Below are 17,359 nucleotides of genomic sequence, written 5' to 3'. Positions count from 1 at the left end.
TTTCTTTTTTAAGTTTATTTATTTTGACAGAACGTGAGTGGGTAGGGACAGAGAGAGAGTGGGAGAGAGAATCCCAAGCAGGCTCCACATTGTCAGAGCAGAACCCAACACCGGGCTCAAACGCATGAACTGTGAGATCATGACCTGAGCCAAAATCAAGAGTCAGCTGCTTAACCAGCTGAGCCACCCAGGTGCCCTTGAAAGGCATCCACTTTTGAGTGGCTCTTCTGTGTGTTTCTAGAACACAGTCTTGCAATTTGAAATTGTAGCAGTTTCTCATTATGTCTGCATCAACTTGTCTAACTTTTTAGGCTTATGTTCTAAGGTACATCAGCTTTTTATATATTAGCTATTTTGAAATGTTTAAAATTAATATGCAGTGGTTTAAACAGAAACAAAATACCTATGATCCAAAAAGTATTTTAGCATGAATGGTTTGACTTCTCTGGCTTTAAGGAAGTTAAATTTACTAAGTGAGCTATTTCTCAGGTATTCTAGAACTTGAGGTTAGCACTAACAACAATTATGTAAAACTCTGAACACCTATTTACATGCAGATAATTCTGATACATCTGCATTTTCCTCTACTTTGAGACTAATACAAATACTGACAGACTTCATTCATAATCAGTATTGGGTATGTGCTGTCAGCTGATGTGTTATTTAGAGATGTTGGCCAACTAATGGACCGAACAGTGAATAAGATTGCTGGGTGCATGTTCAGCTCTTTCTGGGTCTTTAGTGTAGCTTCTTCATATTGTATATTTAAGTCCCTGTCATGTTGTGTGCCTTGTAAGAGCTCGCTTTTAAAGATGTCAGGTATGAGAAAAGGTAAAATTACACTTTATGAATATGATCCGGCCAGATTCTGTAAAATATTTCAGCTTCAGTAATTAACACTATTTTTGGACTGCTTGACCCATTAGATGATCAGCATTACTTTTCCCTTCTAGTAGTGTTATCAGTTTTTTTTTTTTTTTTTTAACGTTTATTTATTTTTGAGACAGAGAGAGACAGAGTATGAACGGGGGAGGGTCAGAGAGAGAGGGAGACACAGAATCCGAAACAGGCTCCAGGCTCTGAGCTGTCAGCACAGAGCCTGACGTGGGGCTCGAACTCCCGGAGTGTGAGATCATGACCTGAGCTGAAGTCGGATGCTCAACCGACTGAGCCACCCAGGCGCCCCGTGTTATCAGTTTAGAAGCAACTGGGTACTGTATATCTGTCAAAGTGCTTCTCATAACATAATGTGACATCTTGGTGTGTTTGCTTAGTTCTGAGGTACACTGAAGGTAACTTGCTACGAATTAATAGTTAAAATAGCAAAGTTTGCTAATTATTTACTTTTTGAAAAATCCCTTTAATATTATCCTTTTAATATCACTTCTGCTGTTTTCCTCTATGGGTGAGAGATGGAATTAAAGATCTCTTGTCAGGAATTTGTATAATTCTCATCTATGGGAAAAATACTTCCATGTAGTATGGAAGAAAAGTTCAGGTGTCATAACTTCAACCTCTTCCTCTCCCACACCTTTCTTACAGGAACTTAACCAGCTAATCAGTCTTTGGGCAGAGAGATTCTGTGCCTTAGAGGAAAAGTGTGAAAACATCCAGAAACCACTCAGTAGTGTCCAAGAAAATACAGAACAGTAAGCAGTTTTTAATTCTCTTTATCTCTTCTCTGCCTAAAATTATTTCAGTATAGAAGGCTTCAAACAGTACAGATCTTATCAACCCAGTTTCTCATTTCTAACATTTTATTGTTTGCTTTCTCATTCTCATTCCCTCTCTCACTTCCCCACCTCCCTCTGATATTGTATATAGAGAGATCTTTTCTGAACTAGCTATGCATAGTTTGCAGCCATGATGCTCACTGTCCCCTAAATACTTCAGTCTGTATTCCTAAAAATAAGGACATTCTCTTACATAACCGTAACACAATTTTTTTAAGCAGAAAATTAATATCAGTAATTCCTATTACCTAATATACAGACCTAATTCAAATTCTGCCAATTGTCTCACTGATGTTCTTTGTAGGAAAAGAAAAAGATTTTCCTTCTGCTCCAGGATTTAATCTAGGATCACACATTGCATTTGATTGTCATATTTCCTTTAGTCTGAGTAGTTCCTTAGTCTTTGTCTATAACCTTTTTTCAACAGGGTAGAATATTTGTCTAGTACGGTGTCCCTCAGTTGGGATTGGCCTTCAGGACTAGTTGTAGTTGTCAAGAACAACACAGTTGTGATTTCCTCGTAGCTGTTTTCAAGATAGTTTTCCTTATCTTTAGTCTTTGGAAGTTTGATTATATATTTCTTTGAGTTTATCCTGTCTGGATTTTCTCAGCTTCTTAAATCTGTATACCCTTATGCCTTTCACCAATTGTGGAAATTTTTATCCTTTATTTGAACGTTTTCAGCTCCATATTCTTTCTCCTCTGCTTCTAGGAGTTTGGTGACACACGTTAGATCTTTTATTATGGTCTCATAGGTCTCTGAGGCTATAGATATTTTCTTTGTTGTTCAGATTGAGTAAATTTTATGAACTGTCTTCATGTTCCTCTGTCATCTTTAACCTATTGTTGAACCCATTCAGTGAAGTGTTTCATTTCAGTTATTAGAGTTTTCAGTTTTAAAATTTTCATTTGCTTCTTTTTTAATCTCTTCTTTTCTTTGCCTAGATTTTAATTCTTTTTTTTTTCTCCAAAAGTGTTTTCGTTGCTCATTGAAACATTTTTGTAAGGCTGCTGTAAAATCCTTAACAGATTATTCCAACATCTGAATTATCTCATATCTCAGTGTTGGCACCTGTTGTCTTTTCTCATTCAAGTTGTGATTTTCCAGAATGGTTTTGATTGTATCTTGAACATTTTTGGTTTATGTTAGGAGATTCAGAATCCTATTTAAGCCATCTTTTTTAGCAGGCATTTACTCTGTTTAGGTTTAGTGTGAAGGTCCTGGCCCATTTTTGTGAGCTCTGGTTCCAATGACAATTTTATTTTTGGAGTTCTTGCAGTGTTACTCTGATATGCTTCATTTGGTGCTACCCATATGAGAAAAATTTGTTCTGCTTTTGATGGATGAAGTGTTCTATACAGGTCAGTTAGGTCAAGTTGATTGATAGTATTTTTTGAGTCATCCATATTCTTACTGAGTTTCTGCCTATTCTATCAATTACTAAGAGAGGGTGTTGAAATCTGACTACAATTTTAGATTTGTCTATTTCTCATCAGTTTTATCAGTTTTTGCTGCACATATGTGATGTTCTGTTGTTAGTTGCATACACATTTAAGGGTGATATGTCTTGGAGAATTGACCACTTTATCATTATATAATATCCCCTTTTATCCCTGATCATCTTCCTTGTTCTGAAGTCTACTTTGTCTGAAACATATTAGTACTTAGCTTTCCTTTTATTGCTATTTGCATATAATGTATCTCTAATCCCTTTACTTTTGGGCTAAGTCTTTAGATTTAAAGTGGATTTCTTGGAGATAACGCATAATTGGGTATTGCTTTTTCATCACATTTAACAATGTATCACCTTTAACTGGTGTGTTTAGGCCATTCTCATTTGAAGTATTGATATAGTTGAATTAAAATCTACCATATTGCTGGTTTCTTTTTGTTGCATCACTTGTGCTTTGTTTCCTTTTATTCCTTTCCAAATTTAAGTTGAGGATTTTTACATTTTCTTTTTTTTTTTTTTTTTTAATTTTTTTTTTTTTTAACGTTTATTTATTTTTGGGACAGAGAGAGACAGAGCATGAACGGGGGAGGGGCAGAGAGAGAGGGAGACACAGAATCGGAAACAGGCTCCAGGCTCTGAGCCATCAGCCCAGAGCCTGACGCGGGGCTTGAACTCACAGACCGCGAGATCGTGACCTGGCTGAAGTCGGACGCTTAACCGACTGCGCCACCCAGGCGCCCCGGATTTTTACATTTTCATTGTATCTCTTCCATTGATTTATCATTTATACTTTTAAAATTACCTTTTTAATTAGTTTTTCTAAGATGAATAATACATTTTTTTTTTTATTTTTTTTTTTCAACGTTTATTTATTTTTGGGACAGAGAGAGACAGAGCATGAATGGGGGAGGGGCAGAGAGAGAGGGAGACACAGAATCGGAAACAGGCTCCAGGCTCTGAGCCATCAGCCCAGAGCCCGACGCGGGGCTCGAACTCACAGACCGCGAGATCGTGACCTGGCTGAAGTCGGACGCTTAACCGACTGCGCCACCCAGGCGCCCCAATAATACACATTTTTAAGTAATGTTAATCCATCTTCATGTAATTTACTGTTTCAGGTGTAATCAAAGGACCTTATAGGATACATTCCCAATTTCTCCTCATCTCATATTCATTGTTTTCATATATTTTGCTTCTGTATATGCTATATACACCCTGCACACTGTTATGCTGATTGCTTTATCTTTTTTTTTTTTTTTTTTTTTTTTTTTAAGTAGGCTATACACCCAGCATGGAGCCCAGTGCAGGGCTTGAACTCACTACCCTGAGATCAAGACCCGAGCTGAGATCAAGAGTTGGTGCTTAACCAACTGAGCCACCTAGGCATTCCCCAGTTCCCTATTTTCTTTTTTAATGTGGGAACATTATGTTACTTATGTGGCTCACATTATATTCTGTTGAACAGTGCTGCTCTAGAATTCTAGCTATCACCTGTTGTACTACCTAACTCCTGTCATGTGTCTTCCAGTTCTGTTGATGATCCTATTCCTTATATCATGTCCCATTCTGAATTCTTCTTTCTAGATTCTAGATCTAGAAAGTTTCCCTACTTTTAATTCCTAGTCTCTAAACTTCAGGACTTCTGGCTTTTTCCATAGCTCTGAAGGGAATACTAGAGTAGGATTGAAATGGGAAGGAAACTATGATATACTCTTTAAGGCCTATGCAAGCCATTTTTCCTGTCTTCCTGACATTTATTCAAAATGTTTTTCAAAGTGTGGTCCAGGAACCATGTAAAAGAATCAGCCAGAAGTAGGGCCCAGGAATCTAGGTGAGGTTTATGTATTCTGAAGTTTGAGACCCACTCAGTGCCTTTGGTATTTATCATGGATTATGGTCACTTATGAATAAATTTCATCTTCCTACCAGGTTGTGATTGCTTGAAGGACTAGATTTGTGTTGATGGTCTCCAGCCTCTTACTTGAATTTCGTTTCCTTTTTCAATCATTTCCATTTAACCTATAGTTGAACTTTGGTTTTCAAAATAGTTACACCCTCATTTGGTTTCCTCACATGGTGTACCACCTAGTGGTAATAGAGGGTAACTTTCATTCACCAAAGTTTAACTCTGTAGTCCTGTAAGAGGACTTTAGTTTTACACCAAGGTTATGTTGCAGTGTACTGTGTGTGCCAGGTGTATAGTTTGTCACATCCCCATATAATCTTCTTAATTATTAAAAGCCTTATCGTTGACTTTGTTTTGTAACATTTATAATTTTTATGATGTATTTAATGTCATAGGCAAGGCAAAACTGCTTAAGAACAGAGTGCTAGACTGATTGTGGACACTTTAGGGATTAGACTAGAGTCTGTAGGTGATGCCCTTAGGTAACATAATCTATTAGGAGGAATGAAACACATAGATAGATTTTATTTTTAGTATAGTCATCACTCTAAGAGGTACAAAGTAAAGCATTATATCTGGAGGAGAGCTGGGAAGGGTTTTATGAGAAAGGAGACATTTCCAAAGGTCACTTAATGGCAGATACATCTATCTGCTATGAAAAGACACCAGCTAAAGCATCCATTTTCTTTTTTTTTTTTTTAACGTTTATTTATTTTTGAGACAGAGAGAGACAGAGCATGAATGGGGGAGGGTCAGAGAGAGGGAGACACAGAATCTGAAACAGGCTCCAGGTCTGAGCTGTCAGCACAGAGCCCGACACGGGGCTTGAACTCACTGACCGTGAGATCATGACCTGAGCCGAAGTCGGCTACTTAAGCGACTGAGCCACCCAGGCGCCCCAAGCATCCATTTTCAATATAGAAAATTAATTAAGAACATGGGCTCTGGAGCCAGACTGCCTGGGTTCAGATATGCCATTTTTGAACTGTGTGATCTTGGGTAAGTTATATATCTTTTGAGTCTTAATTTTCCATTTTTAACAATGTTATTCTCTTTTTCTATAGGAAATCTAAGGATATAATCAGCAAAACAACCTCATATAATACACAATTTTGTGCTGATTGTGATGGCTTATCACAGGAACTCAGACATTTTAACCAAGAAGGTACAAAACTGGTTGAAGAGTCTGTGAAACACTGTGATAAACTTAATAGCAGCCTGGAACTAGTATCTCAAGAGACTGAACAGAGATGTGAGGCTCTGAACAAAAGCACACTTTCTTTTTCTGAACAGTGGGTATCTTGCTTAAATATAAGGGAAGAAGAACTTCAGAACTTACTGGAGGTAATAACTTTGTAATTGGAACTTACTTTGGAGAGAATAGTGATAATCAGGAAATTAAATACTCTTGGATAAGAATTGGATTGAAAACAGATATTTTATTTTTATTTTTTTAAGGTTTATTTTGAGAGAGGGTGTGCACGGGGGAGGGACAGAGAGGGAGAGAGAGAGAGAACCCCAAACAGTCCCTGCACCAGTAGTGCATAGCCCGATGTGGGGCTCAAACCCACAAACTGTGAGATAATGACCTGAGTCGAAACCAAGAATTGGGTATTTAACCAACTGAGCCACCCAGGCTCCCCCAGATGATATTTTAAAATAATGAATGGTTAGGGTGCCTGGGTGGCTCATAAGTTAAGAATCTGACTTCGGCTCAGGTCATGATCTCACGGTTTGTGAGTTCAAGCCCCACACTGGGCTCTCTGCTGTCAGCACAGAGCCGGCTTCGAATCTTCTCTCCCCGCCCCCTCTCTCTGCCCTTCCCCCCCCTCCTCAAAAAATAAATAAAAACATTAAAAAAAATTAAAATAATGAATTAAAATTTTAAGCATAAATAGTTGGTATGCTTATACAAGATCTAGTATCATGTCCCCCAGAGCTTGAAATTATTTAACATGTATCTGATCTGTCTTGTATCTATCCTTGGTTTTTGACTTATTGGTTCCTTCAGTTAAGGGCACTCTATTTGGATATGTAATTCAAACCTGTTATTGCTTTAAGATACTGTTTTGATTGCTCAAAGGATACTTGATAGGTTTGTGTGTTTGCTTGATCCTAATACTTACATGAGCCCTTTGTGGCTTGGTTTTTCTTTCTGTGTCATAAAAGGATTTTACTAATATTCTCAGAAACTGGGTAAAAGGAGGTAAGTATTTTAAGCTTTATAAGCTATTTTTACCAAGAGGAATCAGGGCTAATGGAGAAATAGGTGAGTTCAGATTTGAAACCAGAAATATACCAGATAAGCCTAGAGATCCTGTCATACTAGAAAGTAAGAGAGCTATTCAAGATTAGTGGGGTTGTATCAAAAAGAGATAGGAGTCTACCTGATGACACTTCTTTGTTTAAAGATGGTACAATTTGTGTATCAAAAAGAATAATTGCTATAATAGATTAAAATACATTAAATATATTAAGGCTTATGAGTTCATACAAATTTCTTGGGTCTCCTTTGGATCATGCTAGGGAAGCAGTACTTTATTTTGAAAACTGGTAAATAAAGGGAAAGAGTTGAGCATCCATCTCTCTTTCCCAAAAGAATTCTATCTTGGTTTAGCAGGCTAGTGGATGAAGAAAAGGGTTTCATAGAAGAATCCCAGCTAATAAAATGCAGAAGAAATGACAGAATTGGAAAATCACCATTTTGTAATTCTAGTGAGATAACCCTTGTGGACATTAATGACTGCTTATACCTTTTGATGCAAACTGATGGAGAGGAGAACTTTATTTTTTTAATGTTTATTTTTGAGAGAGAGAGAGACAGAGCACGAGTCAGGAAGAGGCAGAGGGTGAGGGAGAGACAGAATCTAAAGCAGGCTCCAGGCTCTGAGCTGTCAGCACGGAGCCTGATGCAGAGCTTGAACCCACAAACTGCGAGATCATGACCTGAGCCGAAGTCGGACGCTTAACCGACTGAGCCACCCAGGAGCCCCAGGAGAACTTTATAATTAATAGGGTGACCACATTCAAACTCACGGATAAATCTTTTTTTTTAACCAATTGATCTTTCTTTTTATGTTTATTTATTTATTTTTGAGAGAGAGAGAGAGATAGAGAAAGAGAGAGAGAGAGAGAGAGAGAGAACAAGTAGGGGAGGGGCAGAAACAGAGGGAGACACAGAATCTGAAGCAAGCCCTAGACTCCAAGCTGTCAGCACAGAGCCCAGTGCAGGACTCAAACCCATGAACCATGAGATCTTGACCTGAGCCAAAGTCGGATGCTTAGCCAGCTGAGCCATCAAGGCGCCCCTCGGTTAATCTTTTCTTAGAATTTATTTTTTTATTTTATTTTATTAAAAAATTTTTAAATTTTTATTTATTTATTTTTAATATTTTATTTATTTTTGAGACAGAGAGAGACAGAGCATGAGCAGGGGAGGGGCAGAGAGAGAGGGAGACACAGAATCTGAAGCAGGCTCTAGGCTCTGAGCTGTCAGCACATAGTCCGATGTGGGGCTTGAACTCACAAACCACGAGATCATGACCTGAGCCAAAGTCAGACGCTCAACCGACTGAGCCACCCAGGCGCCCCCCCCCCCCAAATTTTTTTTTTACATTTACTTATTTTTGATAGAGACAGAACACAAGTGGGGGAGGGGCAGAGAGAGAAGGAGACACAGAATCCGAAGCAGGCTCCAGGCTCTGAGCTGTCAGCACAGAGCTCAATGCAGGGCTCGAACTCACAAACTGCGAGATCATGACCTGAGCCGAAGTCGGACACTTAACCAACTGAGCCACCCAGGTGCCGCTAGAATTTATTTTTTTTAAAAAAAAATTTTTTTTTTTCAACGTTTATTTATTTTTGGGACAGAGAGAGACAGAACATGAACGGGGGAGGGGCAGAGAGAGAGGGAGACACAGAATCGGAAACAGGCTCCAGGCTCTGAGCCACCAGCCCAGAGCCCGACGCGGGGCTCGAACTCACGGACCGCGAGATCGTGACCTGGCTGAAGTCGGACGCTTAACCGACTGCGCCACCCAGGCGCCCCTAGAATTTATTTTTTTTTAAGTTAACTCTACTCCCACTGTGGGGCTTGAATTCATGACCCCGAGATCAAGAGCCACATGCTCTACTACCTAAGCCAGCCAGGTACCTCAACTGATTAATCTTCACATGAGAGACACAACTAGGCATTATGTGCTTTCAGCACCACCAACAAAATATTCTTGCCAAACAATTAAACCTGATTTACATCAAACCTTTGGATCTCACTACTTTGTAGAAAATACAGAGTATAGATAAACATATGAAAATACAGTGTAGAGATGGCAATTGACCAGATCCAGAATTTGAGATAGCAGAGCAAAGACCTAGTTTTTTGAAGAAGAAAAACTTTTCAAAGGGAAAAGTATGAAGAAAGATCTCCTATATCAAAAGAGAATTAAGACTAAAAGATCTTAAGTCCTAGTTTGCCTGGAATAGTCCTTGTTGACATCAGTTGTTTGGATGTAATTATAACTAAGAGTAGCCCTTTTCACTCTGAAGAGCATCTCAGTTTGGGTGATAAATTATATATCACCTACTTAAAGGCATATCAACCAAATCTAATGATAAATTCTGATTCAAACAAATGAATTGTGAAAATCGTTTCAGACAATTTGTGAAATTTGCACGCTGACTAGACATTTGATATAAAGAAATCAATGTTAAATTTTTTAGATATGAGAGTGGTCTTAAAAAACTCTGAACTCTTAGAGATGTATGCTGAAGTAAATGGATGAAATGATACAGGATTTGCTTTAGAATAATTCTATGGGAAGATGAAGAGGAAGTGGTTAATCTTGTTTGAGCTATACCCCATGTATGGATAAACACTGAGATTGGGTAGTCAATACAAGGGGGTTAATTATACTATTTTCTCTACTTTTGCATGTGTTTTTAAAACCTTACTGTGGAAAATTTCAAAGTAAGAGGAAATAACATATTGAATAAAATATTTGACAATTTCGATTTTAATAATGAAAGCTCATTTGCATCATTTACAGGTTGTAAACCAAGGTTGCGAGGCTTCAAGTTCAGAGATTACTGAAAAATTAAATGAACATAAAGCAGCTAATGAGAACCAGCATAATATGTTTTTTGATCAGATAACTACTGATGAAGAAAAATTAATAGCACAAAGTCTAGAATTTAATGAAACCATAAAAATTGGTTTGACTAAGCTTAATTGCTTTCTACAACAGGATCTGAAATTGGATATCCCAACAGGTAATTTCAAAGGGAAATAGAATGGTTCAAATTTTTAAAGTTGAAGTCAACCTTGTACTGTGCCAGATGTTCATAAGAAGCAGGTCCTGCTGTTGCCTGATAGGATTTTACCATCTCGCTGTAGTCAACTCAAATGGAAAAATTGGGACCCTAAAACAGCTTTAATCAAGATTAGGTGTCACAATACAAGTGACATGTACTTCTAGAAATTTGGGCATCCCAATTCAATAAAATTTTACAAACATTTAGGGAACTGGCTTTGTTAAGAGAAGACATTTTAAAAGCAAATGAAAACCAGCAACCATCTATCTAGCACTGTTTTGTATCAGGGCATTTTAATACCAAAAATTGAGGAATGTAGTTAAATAAATTCAGTTTAGTGGAAAAACCATACCACATTGTGCATTTTCTTATGTGTACCTCTTATTTTGTCATGGACTTTTGGCATTTAGGAATCACCATTTTGAGAGGTCAGATGGCAAAGATCAGTGTAGGCTATCATGATTTAGGGAAGAAAGTATAACAGACTATTTAATAGTATGAGAATTGAGTCATTATTTGCATTGCATTGAGGGTTGTGGACCCTGTCAATTTATTAAAAATCATTGAGTAGGTTTTATGGTATGAAATTATACTTCAAAGCTATATACATAACATACTTTGAAGTATTATATACATGTATACATACACATACACACACACACCCACGCGGCCATCCCATGTAGGGTAGTGGCTATATCTTTGGAAGACAAGACTCATTTGGAAGTATACATTTTAGCATTAAAAAAATCTTCTTCAAATCCCACACTTCAATTCTTTTCCCGTTTATATAATCCGCTAAAGGTACGACACCACAGAGGAAAAATTACTTATACCCATCAACCCTGGTGAGAACTGAACCACGTGAACAGCTCCTTGATCAGTTGAAAAGGAAGCAACCTGAGCTGTTAATGATGCTAAACTGTTCAGAAAGCAACAAGGAAGAGATCAGTCAGGTAAAATTTAAAGCATTCCTAATATTAGATCTCTCGCATAAACTCCTTTTGTCATCAACTTCATGTGAAGAATTTTATTCTTTGCCCTTAAATCCTACCCTGTCTCATTAATGGTAGTCATCTGACCCTTCAGTCTGTTTCTTTTAATCTGGGTATTTTAAAATTATTAAAGTCATAATAATAATAACAACCAATATTTGTGCTTATTATGTGATAGCCTGTTCTAAGCACTTTACATAAATATATATACTCAGTTAATTCTCTAAGTAGTCCTTTGAAGTAGATGCTAGTACTATCCACATTTTATAGGTGAGGAAACTTAAGAAGTATCTTGTCCTACGTCAGTGTGGAGTTGGAATTAGAACGTAGAAGGGCTCCACAATCTGTGCTCTTAACTCTAGTAATTATTGTTATTAATTTTTTTTTGAGAGAGAGAGCATGCTCGTGAGTGAGCAGGGGAGGGGCAGAGGGAGAAGGAGAGAGAGAATCTTAAGCAGGCTCCGTGCTCAAGGGGTGCCTGGGTGGGTCAAGTTGGTTAAGCATCTGATTCTTGGTGTCAGCTGAGGTCATGATCTCAGGGCCCATGGGTTGGAGCCCTGAATCGGGCTCTGTGCTGAGGGTGCAGATCCTGCTTGAGATTCTCTCTCTCTTTCCCCCCTGTCTCTGCCTTCCCCTACTTGTACAGTCTCTTTCAAATAAATAGCTTAAAAAAAAAAAAAAAAAAGAGTTGGACGCTTAACCCACTGAGCCACCTAGGCACCCCTTAACTATAGTATTTATAGACAAGTTGGGAAGTCATAAAGTAACATAAAAACTAACAATTAAACTGTAATCCCATTATTCTGAGATTACTACTTTTCACACTATTATAAATTCTTCTCTGTGAGAAAACATTTGGGATTATTTTCATTATTTTTTAGACTTTCTATGAATTTTGTTGAGGTTTAACTTTTATGCAATGATGTTGTGTTATTTTCAAAGAAGAAAACTGCATTTACTTTTGTGAAGATTTTTAAGTCCTTGGACTTAATCACTAATCTACCTTCTTATATTAGGACTTGGATGAAGAAAAGTCAGTTCTAGGGCACTCAATAGAAGAACCTCCAAGTCAAGAGCCATCTATAGATGCTAGTGTGGATTGTTCATCAAGTGGTGGGATTCCATTTTTCCAGGTACCTGATTATATCCTGTCAGATAATCCTTCCACATCTGATATAAGTCAGTGGCTATACAGTGTGAAGGAAAGTGCTACTCTTGGTGGGTGAAACCGAAAAATATTTTGTCATTCCTTTGGGATAGCTTGTTAACTTTTCTGATTTAAATTATTTACACAAATCTGATAATTGGTCAGGGTTTTCCTATGGGATAAATGAAGGCAAAGTTTGACTTCATTCCATCCCCAGATAGTACTCTTTAGCTATTGTATTTATCCCCTTTCCACTTCCTACATTCTCAGATGGATATGAAGAGCAGTCATTTCTCTCTTCCCTCCACCTTTGACATGGACGTCCTGGAGCCTATCTCTGCCCATACTCAGACTCTGAAGGCCAAGAGGTTTAAGAGACTGAGAGACTGAAGGCCTCTCACGTTATTTTAGTTCTACCTGAGGCTTTTCTCTTGTTAAGGATTCCCCCATGTTTTCTGAGCCCCTCGCCTGCCTTGATCTTGCTCACTTAAGTCCTGTAACCTTTCCTAACCCCTTTTCAACACTGTTGGGAGCATGGCACTATAAACTGCCCAGTACCTTTCCCTTTGTTTTGAAGACATGAGCCTAGACACAGTCTGTAAAGGAGGGATTTTCCCACATAAGACATTGATGTCTACATTTTACAGTTGAAATGCTGCTTGTGATAAATGTATGTGCTTGTATCTAATAGACTTGCAGGGGTCTTCCCACCAAGGTCTAAAAATTCTCCATCCCCCATGTAAGCTGGTTAAAACTTCTAGCTTAGATTCTGTTCAGTTCCTCTATGTCTGCCTCAAGGTAATTTTATCCCCAAATCCTTCCTACCTTTTGCTTTACTGTTAGAGAACTCTAAATATATTTCTTTCCATTTTTCAGCCCTCTCTTCTGTCTTATAAAGTTAAGGAAAGAAGGAAACTTAAGAAAAGAGAACCTTAGTGACTACTTAATCTCTGGTTGGAAATCCTTTCATTACTACTGTTCATGGCATTTTGAAGGCGAGGCTCAGTGGTTCAGCTGTAGCAGGGAAGTCCCTACAGTACCAGAAAAGATTTGGGGTTGGATTTTAGACCTTCAGCTGAAGTCTGAAAATTATGTTTTCCCTGATAGCAGTCTCATGTGGGGAAATTTTCTGGGTTTGAAATTCTAAAGTTGATGTATGATTTGTCTCAGCATGGATGACTGGGTCTGCAATGGATGTCATTGGTCTCTTAAAGCTCTCTATGGGCAAGTATGAGAATTCCAATGAAATACAATTGCCAAGTGAGAAATATGAAATGTTTAAAAGAAAAGGTGAAATACAGCTTAAAAAAACACCTCAAGGTAGCCATATATCAGATTCTCTGCTTAAAATAGAATTGCCTGTTGTTGCATGATATCAAATCTTCATTTTCCTAGAGCAGGATTTATCAATAACAGCTCTGTTGACATTTTGAGCTGGATAATCCTTTGTCGTGGTGGACTGTCTTGTTATTATAGGACGTTTCACAGCATCCCTGGCTTCTCCGCACTAGAAGCCAGTAGCACCTTACGGTTTTAACAACCAGAAATGTCTCCAGATATTACTAAATGTACTCTGGGGAGTCAAATTGCTCCCCGATGAGAACCACTGCCCTATAGTAAAATCTATAATTTTGTCTTGGAAAATCATGCAGAAAATTAATATTTCTTTCACCTCACTCCTTCCATTGATGGTAAGATGAAGAAGGCATTCGCTTCTACTTGACAAACAAATTGTTGGCTCCAATTTGTGCTGAGTCTTTTCCACACTTAATTTCTAGCCTATAACCCAGAGAACTTTGAAAAACAGAGTGTAACTAATATGTATTATGTTATGTAATAACACATATCTGTAATATGTAAAGTATAATGCTACTTTATTGACTTAATTTCTTCCCTTAATATTCACAGCATAAAAAATCACATGGAAAAGACAAAGAAAACAGGGGCATTAATTCAGTGGAGAGGTCTAAAGTGGAAGAAACTACAGAGCATTCTGTTACAAGGAGCAGATTACCTCTACGAGCCCAGATAAATCTTTAGTTAACTTGAGGATTGCTAATTTTATTTTTAAGAAAAATGAAAAATAGAACCTATAACTCCAGAACTTGAGCCTTATGTATAGATGAAAAACGAATGGAAAATATCAAGGCAATACTGTAAATTTAGTTGACTTTAATATGTCTGCCCATTTTTCTGTCATTCTTGTAGTTCACTGTACATTAAGTTGGGTTTTATTTGAGACTTGCATTCAGTAAATGTGTATTTTTAGCTTTTGATATAAAATAGCCCTTTCTGGTATATCACTAGGCAGCACATATATAAAAGTTGCGTGTTCTTCTAGGCTTGAATTTATGTAGGTGAATACCGCCAACTTAGTCTTGGGAAGGACCATCTCCGTTCTTTTCTTGATACGATTGAATTATGTCTGTATCTGCTTGCTTCCTTCCCTAGACTTTTCCAGTCTGCATTCTCAGCTCATTTTCTCGTTTTTCATTTGCTACCAAACCATCTGTAGAGCTACAAAATGGTATCTATTCTTATTATGAGATAGCCTGAATTTTATCTAGGAGTCTTTAACACTTTTCTGTGGTTCTGCCTAAAATTACTATCAACAATAAACATAACCCTAGAAGCATTCCTTCCTTCAATATTTTTAGTCTGTTTCCCCCTAGATGAAGAAGCACTCCTTTCTTTATGAGGCCTTAACACATTAGCCCCCACAGAGTTTGTAAGAAGCCAGCTTCTCCAGAATATAGATTACTTTTATGGGAGAACTACCAAGAGCTCTGATTAATGGCTATGTGGCCTGTATCTTGGGCAGAGGTCCCAGTGATTTAAAAGGGCTTTTTGAAGCTATTAATTATGATGATAATTTCTATCCTCTTGTTTACCTTCATCTGAAACTTTGTTCTTTGTATATAATAAAATATGTATATGTATATTTTTCTTTACTGAAATCTTAACCCTTAGATGGGTCCTGACAGTTTTGATCTAGCAGCCAAATTTCTGGAAGTTGACATTTTTCAACATGAAGAATCAGCACACTAGAAGAAGGAATATACGCAAAGAAAACATTTGGTGACCACATCAACTTAAGTGCATAACTTTAGAGAGATTTGATTGTGATAGCTAAGTAAAGCCAAGCCCTATTAGAGATTAGAAAACGTGCTACTTCAAGGAACTAAATTTACCTTCAGAAGTGTTAATTATCTTAATAAAAATAATGATACAATTTCTCTGCAAAATCAGATGTCAACATAACCTATGGATAATATCTAAGAAAATAATCTGCCCTCAGTAAATCCATCAATAAATTTGGTTTCTACATTAACTTGCTTGCCCTATTATTTATTTCCTTACTTATTTCTTTCACCTCACTCCTTCCATTGATGATAAGATGAAGAAGGCATTCATTTCTACTTGACAAATTGTTGGCTCCAATTTGTGCTGAGTCTTTTCCACACTTAATTTCTTGCCTATAACCCAGAGAACTTTGAAAATAGAGTGTAGCTAATATGTATTATATTTACAGAGTTCAGCAAGTTCTAAAATTCCTAAAATACACTTTCACACAGGCACCACCAAGGAAGAAGGGCCTTGGTAAACATTCCAGGCTTTCAGTTGTACTCTAACGGATTAATGAGAAACAGAGTGGCCCTCACAGGGCCTGAAGTCCAGCTTTAAGTCATCCGTTCTCTGACATTTTAAAGTTACCTAGGAATGCTAATGCAACTGACAAGCAAAAATAAATCACTAGAGAATTTTTTTATGTTTTATTTTACATTAGAGAGAGCGCAAGTAGGGGAGGGGCAAAGAGACAGAGACAGAATCCGAAGCAGGCTCCAGGCTCTGAGGTGTCAGCACAGAGCCCGACGTGGGGCTCGAAACCAAGAACTGTGAGATCATGACCTGAGCTGAAGTTGGATGCTTAACCAACTGAGCCACCCAACATATGACTCAGCTTTAAAAAATTTTTTAAAAATTAAAAATTTTTTTTACTGTAAGTAGGCTCCACACCCAACGTAGGGCTCTAACTCACAACCCCTGAGATCAAGAGTAACATGCTCCGCTGACTGAGCTAGCCAAGTGCGCCCAGATCACCAGAGAATTTTAACATCCCAAGCCTTAAATCAGCTTTACAGTTTTTCATATACAATATCAAGCACTCAAAAACAAAACAAAACAAAACAAAACCTATCAGCAAAAACAGAATAGGCAGCTTCAAGGACTCATTCCTCCTGAGGCAAAACCATTCAGAAACAACTTTGTCAGAACTAGGTTTATAGCAACAAAGCAAATGCTGAATCAAGAAAAGGCAAACCTAAAACTAGGAAATCTTTGTTATTTTACTTGCTCTTGCTCCATTCCCCTTCCCAGCTCCCTGGTGAAGACAGACGGCAAACACACATTCTCCGAGTGGGGACGCCGTTCACTGGTCCTGAAGGAGTAGAGGACCTCTTGTTCTCAAAAAACTGTTCTGCCTGGGGCAATCTGGAGGACTGAAGCAAGGCACTTGCCTTTGTTCACAACTCAGGGTGGAAAAGTGGCAGGCATTTCTCAAAAATATAAGGCCAATGAGGGGCGCCTGGGTGGCTTGGTCGGTTGAGCGTCGGACTTCGGCTCTGGTCATGATCTCACGGTCCGTGGGTTCAAGCCCCGTGTTGGGCTCTGTGCTGACAGCTCAGAGCCTGGAGCCTGTTTCAGATTCTGTGTCTCCCTCTCTCTCTGCCCCTCCCCTGTTCATGCTCTGTCTCTCTCTGTCTCAAAAATAAATAAACGTTAAAAAAAAAAAAATATATATATATATAATATATATA

The 17,359-nt window shown here is 38.0% G+C and overlaps 1 protein-coding gene and 1 long non-coding RNA gene across 2 annotated transcripts in view; one reads left to right on the top strand and one right to left on the bottom strand.

Moving 5' to 3' along the window:
- KIF11 (kinesin family member 11) overlaps nt 1-15,870 on the top strand; it is a 46,603-nt gene extending 30,733 nt beyond the window's left edge. The window contains exons 17-22 of the mRNA XM_030335604.2: nt 1,543-1,649; nt 6,158-6,437; nt 10,139-10,361; nt 11,205-11,356; nt 12,412-12,528; nt 14,451-15,870. Of these exons, the coding sequence (XP_030191464.1) occupies nt 1,543-1,649; nt 6,158-6,437; nt 10,139-10,361; nt 11,205-11,356; nt 12,412-12,528; nt 14,451-14,582 (1,011 nt within the window). The 3' untranslated portion in view covers nt 14,583-15,870. The remainder of the gene's footprint in view (nt 1-1,542; nt 1,650-6,157; nt 6,438-10,138; nt 10,362-11,204; nt 11,357-12,411; nt 12,529-14,450) is intronic.
- The window catches only part of LOC116738385, a 29,598-nt gene that overhangs the window by 5,510 nt on the left and 6,729 nt on the right, over nt 1-17,359 (bottom strand). The gene's annotated exons all lie outside the window — the stretch shown is intronic.

This window comes from Lynx canadensis, chromosome D2 (genome assembly GCF_007474595.2).
Source record: "Lynx canadensis isolate LIC74 chromosome D2, mLynCan4.pri.v2, whole genome shotgun sequence".
Taxonomy (NCBI): domain Eukaryota; kingdom Metazoa; phylum Chordata; class Mammalia; order Carnivora; family Felidae; genus Lynx; species Lynx canadensis.
This window is presented reverse-complemented; position numbering and strand designations above follow the sequence as displayed.